Raw genomic sequence first — 16,792 nt, forward strand, 5'->3', positions numbered from 1 at the left:
TGCTTTTTCCAAGTTAATCTCTTGTCCAGGATGAATCCTAGATACTTAACTTGTGAAGAGTAGGGTACCCTCTCACCGAAAAGAGTAGGTTCGTTCAAGTTCCCTATAGACCTCATTCTAGTGAAAGGTACCACTACCGTTTTATTTCTGTTGCACCAGGCTTCAATCTTTTTCAGTGTAACTTGAAGCACTTCGAAGACTGTATTAGGAAATGTCCCTTTAACAATTACTGCAATATCATCTGCAAATCCGATGGTAAAATACCCAGCACCATTGAGTTCCTGCAACAAGGCATCCACAACCAGGTTCCAAAGCGGGAGCGAAAGAATGCCACCTTGAGCACAGCCCCTGGCCATAGTCACTTTTAGCATTTCCCCAAATAGCTCATGGTAATTTGCCTATTTTCTAGCAAAAAGTGTGTCCATCGACAGATGAGTGTAGGGAATTATGCTCTTGAAGGGCTTTTGATACCACTTCACGTGAAGTTTTATCAAATGCTCCTTCTCTATCTACAAATGCTCCAATGGCAATTTCCTTAAAAGCCAGCGCCTTCTCAATAGATGAGACAACATAATGAAGCACTGTTTCTGTAGATTTACCTGGCAGATAGGCAAATTGGTACTTGTGTAAAGGAAAATCCTTCAGACTTTGTTCCAAATGTGCCTATCCACTAATCTCTCCAATGCTTTAAGAAGAAATACCTAGTAATAATGTGACTATTATTTACATTAATGCTTGAGTAAAAACAGTACTGGTAAGTTATTATGGAGCAGTTCTGTAGTGTCAGTACAATCAACAATATATTTTTGGTTATTCCCTCTACCAAAAAAAAAAAAAAACATCGAATTTGTGTAAAATTTTGTCATCTTTTTCTCTGTATTTATGAAAAATTCACTTACATGCATCCATTTACGAGATAAATCCATTTTTTTAAGATGTCGATTTTCCAAGCACTAAATGGAGTGAACTTTGGATATGTTATTATGCACATTTTTTTAACATGATAATGAAAACTAATTTTTATTGCAAGTTTTTCTTCATTTTTCCCGGATTAAAGGGTTTCTTGAGTGATCATTGAAGTAACAGACCGAGATCTGTGACAGATAGCTTCGAGGTCTGTGTCATAGCCTCAAAATCTGCGACAGATAGCAGTGATTTCATGACTTTTTCGTGTGCCACTATTGCACTTACTTCTTTTCAAGTTTCACCAAATTTTTTAATTATTTTCTTTGTATATTGAAATACATTCACTTTACTTTTTTAAAACTTATTTTGAATTTTAGCACCTGAGAGAGTTGAATATCACTGACCTTCCATTGCTGAACAAGCATCAACCTGAAATTTATCTTGATCTACGTGTGTCAAAACCTGGACGTCATGTGCTGCTCATAAATTATTTAACTCCCATGAATAATCAGTCTACTACAACTGTTCATCTGGAAACAAGAACACAAAGAGGAAGAGACAAGGGACGGGCTACATTGTATGCTTGTCCATACACATCTCTTTGCAGACAAGCAGTGACGGATAGACAAGGCCGTATTGCTGTGTTCAAATTTGATACCAACTTTATTAACCCAGTGATAAAGGTATGTCTGAAGTATTCTGCAGCATGAAATAATTGTATCATCTATTTTTTCTTCATAAAATGAGTATGTGAAGTTTTAAGAAATGTTTAATGAAAAGTAAATAAAACGTATTCATTTTTGGGGGTAGATTTAAACTCTTCACTATGTAGATACGTAAGCTACTGATAGAAGAAAAGAAGGGAAAAGGGAAGAAAATAAGAAGAAAAGCATAACATCTGACAGGCAGGAATAAAGTAATAGTTTTTTTATAAAATTTAACATTGATCATAGTTACACTGAAATATGTCTTATAATTAAGATATCTATGAGTCACCCGCATAGCTGAGTCAATAGCATGTTTGTCTGCTGATCCAGAGCTATGCTTAGGGGTCGTTTTGATTCCTGCTTAACTGATTACCTGTGCAAAGAAACACTTCATAGTTTCGTCTGCATATGCAAATTGCATGCTACATATAAATGACCAATTTTCAATTACATTGTCTCGTTTAAAAACTTAGATTTATTAAAGATATAGGTATTTTATTCCCATAGATGAAAAACCGCATTAAATTCATTATACTTGATCTATATGTATATTTGGCAGCCTTGCTCTCTTCAATTCCTGTAATATACAGGTACCAGTAACTGTTGTGACGTAGAAAAAATATTCCTTACTGCAGCCATTGCGAAAATGTAATCGTGCGCCGAGCCACTGTGTAACCTGCAACGTGCATAGCACCTATGGAGGGAAGCGGACACTTGAAGGGGAAGTGAAGCAACTGTCTGACTTGTTAACGGATTTTCATTTTCCTTAGCCTTATAAATATAATTTTATACACTATAAGGTTACGAACTAATGTTTAGTACGTGTAACGAAGAAAGAAATTAATAAGAAAACATAGGACACATTATCACAACCTAAAATTAACGATCTTCAGAATGTCTCTGCGACAGAGTTTCAAAATCAGAAATTATGTTACTTACTGCCAGTCATAGTTGATTACAAAGGTATTTGTCTGTCAGTCGTGATCTAAATTTGGTTTTTACTGTTTTCAATCTTGAAAATAATTTTTCACAAACGTAAGTTGTAGCGAACATGGCTTCAACAGAGCAAGCGAAAGAATGAAGCTTCGGATATTTATTTTTTGGCAAAGATTCGAAAGTTCAACATTTGTCAAGTCCTTACAATCATCTATCTTTCTTCTAACATTACGTTGTAAATAAATCTATGAGTTTAAATTGAAGATCTAACCGTATTATTCGTACATCTGCTGAAAAAGGGTCGACGTACAGAGATGATGATGATGATGATGATAATAATAATAATAATAATAATAATGATGGTGGTGGTGGTGGTGGTGGTGATGATGATGATGATGATAATAATAATAATAATAATAATAATAATAATAATAACACTTAACCTTTTAATCTTTCATGAGTGACATGTACAGTAGTATAATGTCGTTTTATGTTATACAACCATTTTCCTCGTAATACTTGTGAAAAAATCATACAGTTAATATTCTCATCATATTAGCAGCAAAAAAATGCGTCCTTCCATTCTACTTGAAACTTTCGTTTTTGTAGAGGTACATGGTTTCGAGAGAGACACTGCGACGATATGCCACTCGCAGGTCATAGACAAATATAAATGGAATGGAGTTTGACTCCAGTGAGTGAGAAGGTGGAGTTAGGGGTGGTAGGAAGCAAGAGAAAAGCACAGCTATCATTGCGAGCCACAATGTGCTCCCAAGTCGCATTTTCGCCACTGCTGCCTTACTGTATGAAACATTCATCACTGATAAACGAAAAATCTTACAAAGGACAATTTCAGAATGACTTTCGTCACATATTGCAACAGCAGACAATAAGGTACAGGCATGAGTATGATGTCGAATCTGTTATATTAGATAATAAAATTGTAATTGCGTTGTTATACTGCATATTTTAGTAAATTTTGTTCACATTTCTATACATATTTCAGGATTTGGTTTTGAATTTTTATCTGAGCCTCATCAGTAACATAAATAACATGCGGTACATGCGAAATATAATTCAGTTTCAATGGAAAAGACCCTGAAGAAAGAAATCCCTTAATTTAAACACAGTGTCAGAGAACCCTTATGAAGATCTCCTAGAACTTCAGTTTATTTAAATCATTTGTAAAAGCACTGCAACAGTCTTTATCTTTAAGTTGTGATATTGGTTTTCAAAGAGGTTGTATTGATCTTAATTGCATTATTCTTACAGGGAGAAAACAACACCAATGTTGCTATTGAATCTTTGGTGGCAATCCCATTCGATCAGTGGTCTCTTGATTATCAGCAGCCAAAACCTGCCTGTGTTAGAAAAAATGGAAAATGCATCCAGTCTCTCTTCTTGACACCTCCTGATTCTAAAAAGGTTTGAAAGACTTCTTAGTAATTAATTAGCATGTAGTAACAAGACAAAAGTTAGGTGCAAAATTTAATGTGATATTTTCGTTAAGTGTTTTGAGTATGGTTCAGCCACATAACTAATTAATAATTTCTCCAACAATTGCATGCTTTTAGGTTCGCTGATTTTACATGTGTTTACTTTATACTGTACTTGAAGGATTTGGAGCAATAATGCACCATGTCACATTTTTGTGATAGTTTTGTAATAATCCCTGAGATAGTTTTCGTCTGCTACATTACTTAATTCTGTAAAGTTATCATTGATGATAATTGCTGATTGTTAATTCTTCTATTCTTGTATCAAGAAAAATCATACAGCATAAACATACAAAAGTCGACATGGCAGCAATAAAATTCACAAGTCCCATGTGAATATGTATGAAAAGATTAAGTTATAATATATTATAAGTGATGAATTTGAATACGAACTTTAACTTTAATATGAGTGGAGGTAAATATCTTCAATCATGATGTAGCAGGTTACAAAACAGAGAAACCTGTGGAAAAGTGTCAATATATTGTCTTTTTATGGGAAAGCATTGTTTTGATTAAGTGCTGTTGGGAAATACATTCATCATGTGTTACGTACTGAAACTATTTACTTTATGAATATAATGAAGAAATTGAATATATTTTTAATTTTTATGCTAACTCAAAAACTACAAATACTGGTATCAATTTCTATTCACAAGTGGAATTATGGCAGTAGTGTAGATGGATATGAGAAAATAAATATTTTTAGTAGGTACTGGTATCCTTGTGTTTTGTGCCCCTTTTAATTGAACTGAGACTTGCATTAATGATAATTATAATGAAAATGTTGAGATTGTGGGCTCTGCGTTATGAAAATTTGGAAGTTGTTTAAAGTTTTGCATTTCTCTTGACTACTCCCTGTTTTATATTAATAAAGGTTTCGTCTACAATATTTTCGTAGTTTGTGTTATATAAATTAATAATGAATATTTGGTTTAAAAAAATGTTGTGAATCTTAGTGCATAACATTAATGTTTACATATATTTGTAGCTAAATATTTCAGAAATAATATGCTAAGACACAAATAATTTTTGTATTTACAGTATATATATATATATATATATATATATATATATATATATATATATATATATATATATTTTTTTTCATTAATGTAATGCTGAAACAGGTCTAGTAGACCTGTCGACCAACAGCAGGTGTGGTCCTCCAGACATTCTGGTGGTTGTGTGTGGATGAAGTACCCACCAAAACGTTAAAATATGGTGTTCACTTAAATCGGCTACAACTTGCCATTTAACCCCTCCAATATGAAATTAGAAGTAATGCTGAAACTGAATAGAATAATATTGTTAGCATTGCAGAACATTATTGCCCCTTATCTTTGAAAAATATTGGAGTGGAAGAGGTCAAATGACTTTATTGTCAAATGCCTGGCACTAGAAAACAACAACAACATTATTGTCCCAAGCACTTAATATCTAATAAAATGTGTTTTCAAAAATAACCGAGATGGATGCTTTTATAAAATTTTACCAGTTACTAAAACTAAAAAAATGGAATATAAAATTAATACTATACATCTTGATTACCGAAAATAGGTCGAAACATGTTAACAAGGTGCGTTAATATTTAACACAAGAAAGTTCTTATCATACATATTCCGAAATAAAATTAATAATGCACACATTGACCAGATTCGTGATATGTCGACTACTGCAGCATAGTTACCTTTTAACTTCACAGGCTTGTATATTACTCTTGAAAGTAAACATACATTTCCTTCTCGCTTTAAAAAAATTCTTTATTTGAAATTGGTGATGATGTAGTAGTAGTCAGTGTCATTGTCATGTTGGCAATGGTGGTGGTGGTGGTTTCATTCGAACAGTTGCTAGTTTGCTGGAAAATATTTAGGATATCTATTAAGTATAGATTGCTCCAGATTAACTACTTCTGAAAGAAACACTGTCGAGTTATAAATTAGATTTTAAATTTTCTTTATTATAATAATGCTTCATTTAAAGTTGATATTATTCATTCTTCATTTTCTTATATGCCCATTGATATTTGAGGCACCAGAAGCAAAGTGATACAAGTGACGTTTAGTAAGTTTTGAGATAAATGACTTTGAAGTTGAACAGGAAATTAAAAAATCTATTACAGGAGTAAGTTGCTGTAAATTTACAGTTGTATATGTTGGTGCCTATATTTTTTAACTTCTAAATAGAAATTATCTTTTCTAAAACAGTTTAAGGTTTGGGTAAAATAGGGTCCAAAGTCACTTGTATTAGTCCAGGATAACAGAGAGGGCTTGGAATTGAATGGGTTACATCAGCTGCTTGTCTATGCGGATGACATGAATATGTTAGGAGAAAATCCACAAACGATTAGGGAAAACACGGGAATTTTACTGGAGGCAAGTAAAGAGATAGGTTTGGAAGTAAATCCCGAAAAGACAGAGTGTATGATTATGTCTCGTGACGGGAATATTGTACGAAATGGAAATATAAAAATTGGAAATTTATCTTTTGAAGCGGTGGAGAAGTTCAAATATCTTGGAGCAACAGTAACAAATATAAATGATACTCGGGGAGAAATTAAACACAGAATAAATATGGGAAATGTCTTATTATTCTGTTGAGAAGATTTTATCATCCAGTCTGCTGTCAAAAAATCTGAAAGTTAGAATTTATAAAACAGTTATATTACCGGTTGTTCTTTATGGTTGTGAAACTTGGACTCTCACTTTGAGAGAGGAACATAGGTTAAGGGCGTTTGAGAATAAGGTGCTTAGGAAAATATTTGGGGCTAAGAGGGATGAAGTTACAGGAGAATGGAGAAAGTTACACAACACAGAACTTCACGCATTGTATTCTTCACCTGACATAATTAGGAACATTAAATCCAGACGTTTGAAATAGGCAGAGTATGTAGCACGTATGGACGAATCCAGAAATGCATATAAAGTGTTAGTTGGGAGGCCAGAGGGAAAAAGACCTTTAGGGAGGCCGAGACGTAGATGGGAAGATAATATTAAAATGGATTTGAGGGAGGTGGGATGTGATGATGGAGACTGGATTAGTCTTGCTCAGAATAGGGACCAATGGCGGGCTTGTGTGAGGGTGGCAATGAACCTCCGGGTTCCTTAAAAGCCAGTAAGTAAGTCACTTGTATTGTTTTCCCACGGAAATATTTTTGTGGAGAAGTAATATAAGTGCAAGAGTTTTCAGTAATTATTGTATATTATTTAAAACAAGACCAAGAACATTGCTTACAACATTGAAACATTCCTGTCTTAACAGCATTTGAGCCTTCTTATTATTATATTATAACACAAAATGTATCTGTATAACCGAAAGAAGAAGGTTAAGAAAATTTTTATTTTTAAATGAAATTCAGCCTTAGTCGCTGTCCATTACGTCACTAGTCTCATCTGAATAAGTCACATCTCTCTCTGCTGCAACATCTGTGTTTCTGTCATGAAGTGCATCTGTAGGCCTACTACCGCAAGTATTCCTCGAATTTCCTCTTCCACGTCCACGTCCTGCAGTCCTTATTATAGGCCCCTCCCTGGTGTGTGGCTGGGATGAATTTCTTTAGCTCTTGCAAGTTGCTCCACTTAGCAAAAGTTATCCTTATCGGATCACTGTATAGTTGGTCCAGCTCAATGTGTGCAGGCCTTCCACGAAGATGTTTCGAAAAGTCAGCGTTGTAATATATTACCTCTCTCTGTTATGGCAAATGAATTAGTCATAAACAGAAGAAACTCAACAACACTATGTAAACAACGCACTTGTATTAGTTTACCTCTTAGTCAAAACTCTGTAAACATTGTAATACAATAGTAAGGCCAACATGGAACTGCACTTATATTTCTTTTTCTCTGAACAGAAATGACATTAAGATTTAGAATATACACTTATCTCACTTTTTAAAAAATTGTCACTTGTATCACTTTGCTTCTGAGTGCCTCATTTCTATATTATCATATTCATCTGCTGTAACATCAATTCTTAAACACTATCCTTAAATTTTTCGCAATGTTCTATATATTCTTCTTCTACTCCCATGATAAATTCTGTGGATCTTCCCCAAATGTCATTCATTTTAAAGTCTTTATAAAAAGATTGAAATGTATTTTTGTGTATCTTGATAACGAATCAGGACATGCAATACATTTATATAATTGAAATGATTGATTATGTTATGTTGCTTAGTGAAGCTAACAGAAAATATGCCACTTACAACCGGAAAAGCTAGTGGAAATACGGAAATCAGCTCGCTTGTAATTCCCATATGACATGTATGCAAGTACTGTTAAAAGAAGTGCTATGCATATTATATTAATGCTTACTATCTACTTCAGTCGAATGAATTCTCAGGTTAAAATCTGTCTTTATCTTCAGTATAAAGATGCATCCTGATTTTAAGCTATATTTTTTTAAGTAAGAAGTGCATCTTATATACCAGAAAATGTAAGCTAACTTTTTATTTATAGGATAAACTCGTTTTAATTAAATTAAAATTGCAATTTGTCATTGCAGGTGGAGTTTGAGTATGGAAATGAACAACAATTAGCTAAAATCTTGCCTGGAGTATATGATAATATCACGGGACTTGTTTACTTGGATCATAGAGATTCCATGATTGATGTCAGTGGGAAGGTGCCTCATCCTGGACAATATGTGTTCGTTGTCCATTACTATCAGCCTGATCATCCAAGTAAGTAATCAGATTTCCGTAACTGTGTTTGTTTTGAAGTTCATCAGAATCAACTCATGTATATATAATTTTTTCTTCCAGAATTTGATATGGAAGTTTTGGTACATAATGGTCAGTTCTACGAAGCAAAACTTCCTGTTCAACATTGCCCCTCTAATTCAGGATGTCGCTCCATTGTCAGACAGGCTGATGGAAATTCTTTCTTTCAACTGACAGAAAACTTCGTCTTTACATTGAAGGTTTGTTCAGAATTTTAGGAACAATTATCAATCATACAATGATATTTTGAATGTTCACAGTTTTTCTGTTTGATCCTTAACTGCTTAAATTGTATGAATCAATATTATCATTTGTTATTTGAAGATTTGAAGTAAATAAAGATATAAGTGCTATTTTCAAACATTCTAAGAAAATGAGTCAATGTATGTCGAGGCTGTTGCACATTCAGTGGATGAACAACGAATTTAGAACTTATTGTAATCTTATTTTATAAATTTTCAAGAACATTATACACACCTAGTGCATTTTTATCGCATTTATCGCAATTGCGTTATTTTCATTCCCTAACTATGGGTAATATTCCACAGATTGTATTAGTTAACTATTTATTTTTGAGACCCAATGATTAGATTTTTCTTCTCTGTGCTAATAAAATATTAATAAATAAAATAATCAGTATTATTAATCCAGAATTAATTATGTAACCAGATGTAACAAGCCCTACAGAATAGGCAACTGTCTGGTCATACCTCTCTGCCCTGCTGATGGAACCTATATGTAGATCTGAAACATTGCTAATGTCAAGTTCGAGGAAACAGTGGGATATTCAAAAGCATAATTCTGACCACAGTCACCATGAAAGCCCAAAAATGCATACATTTGAAGTCTGTAAGCAATGTCACTACTTTCTTCAGTAATGGTGACTGATTATCTGTTTCCTGAATTTCGTTGCTTGCATGGTAGAGCAGTATGCAATTTCAGATTTTACGCCATTAATCGTAGAGTATTGGAAATCATAATTTTTATGTTTCGTCATGAGTAGAATCAAACTGGGGGATATTTATTTTTTAATATTTCATAATATTTTGTAAAAATTTTCGTATTACGAACAAATATCAAGATTTGTTCATACTGCTCAGCATCAGTATTCCTTTGATGCATTTCTAACCTACTGGAAGGTTTTGGAGACAAGCTTCGATTTTATTAAAGAACTAACGACATATGTCATATCCAGTGTCGTACCATGTTCAAATTATTTCCAATCACAAGCAACCTATTATAATATCATAGCCAGTTCCCAGTATGCTGTACAGACCCGAGTGTTGTCAACCATAGTTGAATGTGGCTAAATGTACCGGTAGCTTAATTTTTAGTCACATAGCGTGCAGCAGAATGGTCGTAGTCAAATGTCTAAATATAGCCGAAATGAGATTCGATTGAGTGACCATCTGAGAATACTCACCTTTATGTGTAAACACATTCTTGTATCAAATTTATATTCTCACACTTTAATAGCTGTGAGGTGTCCTCAATAAAATTACAAAAACATATAAAATATGGAGGTCAGTCGAGGTTACGGACTCAATTCCAAACACTGACCCTCATTTATAGCGAGGAAAGCATTACTGTTTTCAGTTCTACTCTCCAGCTATGTGAATAGCGTCTGTTACCTAACTGAGGAATTGCTGTATTTGTGAATTTGCGTACACATTTGCTTTTTTTTTCTTTCTTTCTTTCTTTCTTTTTTTTTTTTTTTTTTTTTTTAAGGGATTATCTACCCAACAAAAATAATCCGGTGTCACCTCAATAAATGACACCTCCAATTCATCCGTCTTTCAACTTCAAATCTGTAGCAAGGACTCTCTCTAAACCATTTTCAGATGTACCGCTCTTTATGAGTAGACTTCTGTTGACACATTGTTTACAATATTTTGCACAAAATGTTACTACAAGTTGACAGTGAGATAGATATTCGTGGTAAGAGCTAGTCTTTAAAATCGGGGGCTTATGTTTTATTGTTATTTGTTTATATGACATCTTCTGGTTTTGAGTGCAGCTTAATTTTAGTATTTGTAGCTGAATTTCGGTATTTTTGTAACAAACTTACAGGTGTTGAGGTTGACAACACTAACAGACATTCATTTCGTATTGTGAATATTTTTTTCAAGAAAATGTCATATTTTTTCATGTTTTGGGAGTAAGAATTTCATATGTTGCCAAACTGTTCTTTATATTCTTCCGCCCTTTATTCTTGACACATATCTGACAAGATTTGCAAAATTTAATTTTGTGCATTCTTTATGGGAAGGACTTTTTATTGAAAATAATATAGGAATGCTTGAGAACAATTGGTAAAGTAGAGTCAAAGAAAGTGGTTGTGTTGTAGACAGCGCCTTTCTGCATACTAGGTTTTATTTTCAAAATTTCCTTACTTTTTAGTTGAAATTAGAGCTTAGTTAAATAAGAAATACAGAAATTATGTAAAGTAAATATGTACAGATTTTCGAATAATTACGAGGGCTATTCAGAAATCAACTTTCGATTGGCTACAAAAAAAAAACACACACACACAAACAATGTTACAAACTATTTATTGCCTGGAAAACGTTCCTGGATAGCGACACTATTTTTCAACATAGTCACCGTATAAATTCAAGCACTTGTCATAGCGTGGGACTAGCTTGTGTATTCCTTCTTCATAAAAGAATGCCGCCTGTGTACTCAGCCAGGTTTTCACTCTGTCCATGAGCTCCTCGTTGTCATTGAAGAGCTGAGTGGCTAACCAGTTCTTCATCTTGGGAAAGAGGTGGTACAGTAATCGCTCGGCGCCAAGTCTGGACTGTAGGGGGATGTTCGAAAGTTTCCCATGTGAACTTGTCCAATAAAACCTTTGTGCGAGCAGCAGTATGGGGCCTCGCATTGTCATGAAGAAGAATGACATCCTTGGAGAGCAATCCGCGGCATTTGTTTTGGATTGCTCTTCGAAGCTTCTTTAGCATTTCACAATAAATATCTGTGGCATATTGTGGTCCCAGTTACCGTAAACTCTGTCAACAATACTCTTTTATGATCCCAAGAAACTGTAGCCATCATCTTTCGGTTCGAGAATATTTGTTTGAATTTTTTTGGCTTGTTTGGGGATTGGGTGTGCATCCACTGCTTTGACAGTTCTTTGGTCTCAGCATTCACGAACTGTACCCATGTCTCATCTCCTGTCACGAATCTCTCCAGAAATTGATTACCATCATTGTGGTAACACTGAAGGAACATTAAGGCTGAAGTCATTCTCTGAGCTTCGTGCTGGTCAGTGAGATTTTTCGGCACCCATTGTGCACAAAATTTGTGGAAACCTGCCCTGCCATAACAATTTCATAGAGACTTGTCCTTGAAATTTGTGGGAAATTTTCAGAGAGTTCAGAAATTGTGAAACGACGTCTTTCACGCACAGATTGTTCAATTTGTTGAATGAGTTCATCAGTCACAATTGAATGTCATCCTTGACCTCCCTCATTATGTAAATCGTCACGCCCATTCTTAAATTTTCTGCACCGATCCCGTGCAGCACTATCACTCATAATGTTGCCATAAACACGACACAGTCAATGGTGAATCTCAGTAGCGTTAACTTTTTCTGCGTGAAGAAATCAAATAACTGAACGGACCTCACAACTTGTGGGATGAGTAATAATTGCGTCCATTATGAACAACTGTTTCTCACAGACTACTGAACGGAAATGAGTGCGCGATGCAAGGGAAGATTATTATGTCTTTATTCGTGACTACTGTGCAAGCACCATCTTCCTGCAATGATCTAGCAATCCACAATCGACAATCAGAAGTTGATTTCTGAATAGCCCTCATATTATTTTTATCATATCAATTGTAGTGCTGGTATGGTACCGTATGCCAAAGACAATAGTAATTCTTTAGTTTCAAAAGGTAAGTTGAGATTTGTAAAAGCTACTCCATATTTCAGTGAATAAGTTATATGATTTTTCTGCTTCATATTTATTCTTTTTCCATAATATCTCTTTCATGAACCTTTTTTATATTGAAGCAATTACTTAATCTATCATGAAGATGTGTAGTTTATAGTTCAGGACCTTGCTATCCATGTATAAGATTAGTCACTTATAACGAAATACACCATCACCTTTTCCAAATTTGAAAATGACAAGTTTGTAGTATTATTTAGTTTTTGAAGAACCTGGTATTGTAACGAAATTGAATCATAGCTCTTTCATTACAGTAATCTCTCCAAAGTGTTCTACAATGCTGAAATCTTAAACATTTTTCATTACAGGAAGCAAGTCACAAAGGAGTGTGGCTCGATTATGTTTTGGTGATTCCAGAAGAACATTACTCAGAAAATGTGTTGGCTGAAGAACCTGTGGACCATACTGGGACATTTATCAAAGAGTGCGGACAAAATCACTATTTTGTGGACAATTTTACTGAAGGTACCATAGTCACATTTTTTTCATATTGTGCAACGAATGCAATGTAAAAGATAATGAGTTTTACGGACACGGTATATTTTTCATAGTTTCACAATATGTGTAGTCAAAGGAACATTACTTCAGTAAAGTGTAGCGTTTAAATGTTTCTGTAATAGCAAGTGGTATTTCTATTTTGATACCGGTACTTAGTTATAATGGCATATCAAAGTAGCATTGTAATGAAAGCATGAACATGACGAATCCTGGCAAAAATGTTTGGGCATGGTTAAAGTTATACTTATAATAATATCTTTATCTCTAAACAACATAGTCACAATATTTATTTTTGATGTGAATAAAAAAAATAAGTATCCACTATTAAAAAGCCCATTACATATTCCAAGAGATTATCTAAACACAATAAATATATTTACATAATGCAACTGAAATACAGAGTGTCTCAATTGAAACACCCTAATTTCATTGGTCTGTATCTTTGGCGATATATGATGTATCAAAATAAAACTTACTCGCATTGAAAGCAACAGTCACCAAGTTCTTACAAAAAAATCAGATCCCCTCCAAATGTGTCCAGAAGACACATGAAGAAAGTCCAGATGTTATTCATTTTGATGCTAAGTTGCCTACAGCATGTCTGATGTGGCCGTTATGATGTCAGCTCTAATGTGCTCACGTAGCTGCTGCAAGGTTCTCAATGTAGTCACATACACTTTATCCTTGACATACCCCACAGGAAGTAATCAAGAATACGAATGGATTTCTGGTGGTTTCTTTCAAATGCGTTGGTGATACTCTGCACATTTTCTTCATTCAGACATCCTCGAGTAGCCACCATCATGCCTCTTAGTCATTCTTAGCTTTCCATACTTTAATTCTTTTCACATCAAATGGGCACCTATTACACACACATGGAAGTGTCGTTGCACCATAATGAGCCACACAACTTGAGATTTCTCTGCATCCGAAGCCATTTTCACACTTACTACTGTCAAAACTGCTACCTGTCATTGCTTGTGAAAAAAAAAAATCGCCAAAACTTGAAGAGGTACCTTACCATATGCCACCTAGAAAACACAAAAATCTGCTCACATTATTTGTTACCACAATTTGAAAGTAGGACAGTTTAATTGGGACACACTGTATAAACTTACTTGGAAATGTGTCATGGAGTAATTAATCGAAGCAATTAATCATCATAACCACTTTTGACGAACATGAATCATGCAAGTAAAGTGGGTAGGTATTTGACACGCACACCCGCACCCGCACACGCTCACACCCGCAACCGCACACGCGCAACCCGCACACGCGCACACTCGCACACCCGCACCCTCACACGCGCACACCCACACACGCGCACACCCGCACCCGTACACGCGCACACCCGCACACGCGCACACTCACACGCGCACACCCACACGCGCACACTCACACCCGCACACCCACACGCGCACACCCGCACACCCACACGCGCACACCCGCACGCGCACATCCACACGCGCACACCCGTACACGCGCATACGCGCACACCCACACGCGCACACCCGTACCCGCGCACACCCGCACACGCGCGCACCCGCACACGCGCACACCCACACGCGCACACCCGCACACGCGCACACCCGCACACGCGCACACCCGCACCCGCGCACACCCGCACTCGCACACACCCACACACGCGCACCCGCACACGCACACCCGCATCCGCACACGCGCACACTCACACGCGCACACCTACACGCGCACACCCACACGCGCACACCCGCACACGCGCGCACCCGCACACGCGCACACCCGCACACGCGCACACCCGCACATGCGCACACCCGCACCCGCACATACGTACACACACTTTTTCACTTGAATATAAAGTCTGTCCTCCTGTTCTTCTAAATAAACTTCTGTATCACATGAGCCGTGCACGCCGGCTCGATCGCTTGAACAGCTTATTCCACATGGGCTCCACCTATACTGCGGGCATTTACCATCTCTTTTTCCTATTGGGCAGCATTGTATGATGGGTATGCAAGAGAGGGCGAAAGCGAGGTTTCTTGGATAGTTAGGTTGCTACGACACTCGGAAATCTGCCTTGCCGTAGTCATGTAGTTAACAGTATTGCGATATACTCGGAAATTGCCCCACTGTAGTCATTTAGTTAGCAGCGATAGTGATCATTCAATATATACTTTGTCTAGTCAGTTAATATACTCGGAAATCTGCCTCGCCATAGTCACGTAGTTCATAGTGAAAGATATTAGTTAACATAATATTTAGTATTCAGACACTCAGAAATCTGCCTCGCTGTAGTCATGTAGTTAACAGTGAAACATATTAGTTAACATAATATTTAGTATTCAGACACTTGGAAATCTGCCTCACCATAGTTGTGTAGTTAGCAGTGATACCGATCGTTCAATAAATATATATATTCATATGTTCATATATTAAATATTCAGGATGCTCGGAAATCTGCTTGCTGTAGTCATGTAGTTAGCATTGATAGTGATCTTTCAGTATATATACTTCGCCTAGTCATTAGTTAACATACATTCAATATTCAGAGTCTTTTGGAAATTTGTCGTCGGCATAGTCATGTTGTTAACAGTGAGAGCTATTCTTTAATATTGTGCTCTCAGTGAGGAGAGATATTAGTCAATATATTTGGAAATTTGTTGTCGCCATAGTCATGTTGTTAATAGTGAAAGATATTATTTAATTCTCTCGGAAATCTGCTTCGGCATAATCATATAATGAAGATTATATTGGTGGCATAATGGTTATTGAAGATAATAGATGGAGAATATTGTTTGAGGGTTGTTGTTTGATAAGGAAATAGTGTTGTGTATGCTGTCATGGAGAGTAGCGATAGAGTTCTACGAAATTTCGAGTAGGGGGAAGTTACGTGTTGATTGTAAGGTATCATTCTAGAAAGTTCCAGGTCACAGGGATGTGTTTCGAGTATGAACAGAGATTTATTAAATGGGTATAATATTGACTGGCTGTTTTGATATCATTCAATTTACTTTCCTCATCTCATTAGTTTACGCCATAATTATAATTAATATATCATACATGGCTTCGTGCTGGAAGTAGCCTGATAGGATGTATTGTATGAATGGGCAGCCATTAAGTGTTAGTCTGAGTATTCATTAATGTTATCGTTGTTATTATTTTTCACCATACATGTTCTGTTAACTCATGTTAATCACTTCATTGTGCATATTTGTAATTCTTTTATACTTCAGTTAAATTATATATCATGTTGTTTAAAGTACTGTATTGATTATTATTACGCTTTCACTGCGCAAATCGACCATATCCAGTTTACCTTCTACATCTGATTTAATAGCCATAATAACAACCATTCATTTCAATATTAGATATATACAGGAGCTGTAATTAAACGTCGATTCACACATTATCATAAAATGCAGTCGAATTTTTAAGTCATCAAGTAAAGCTTTCTCAATTGACAACACTGCTAGCGAAGATGAACTTTCTTGTCCTTGAGTTGGACTGCAGTACATATTCATCCTCATCAGCGCAGAAAATGTTTAGCCGTAGCTGTTGTAGGAATTGTGGCAATCAGTTTAGGAAGTTTATACATTT

At 35.7% G+C, this 16,792-nt stretch overlaps 1 protein-coding gene across 2 annotated transcripts in view; it reads left to right on the forward strand.

Annotated features, from left to right (window-relative positions):
- LanA (laminin subunit alpha) overlaps nt 1-16,792 on the forward strand; it is a 275,604-nt gene that overhangs the window by 132,859 nt on the left and 125,953 nt on the right. For both annotated transcript variants that reach the window (XM_069841346.1, XM_069841347.1), the window contains exons 17-21: nt 1,284-1,589; nt 3,822-3,974; nt 8,546-8,723; nt 8,805-8,962; nt 13,027-13,183. In XM_069841346.1, coding sequence (XP_069697447.1) covers nt 1,284-1,589; nt 3,822-3,974; nt 8,546-8,723; nt 8,805-8,962; nt 13,027-13,183 — 952 coding nt within the window. The remainder of the gene's footprint in view (nt 1-1,283; nt 1,590-3,821; nt 3,975-8,545; nt 8,724-8,804; nt 8,963-13,026; nt 13,184-16,792) is intronic.

This window comes from Periplaneta americana, chromosome 12 (assembly GCF_040183065.1).
Source record: "Periplaneta americana isolate PAMFEO1 chromosome 12, P.americana_PAMFEO1_priV1, whole genome shotgun sequence".
In the NCBI taxonomy this organism is placed as follows: domain Eukaryota; kingdom Metazoa; phylum Arthropoda; class Insecta; order Blattodea; family Blattidae; genus Periplaneta; species Periplaneta americana.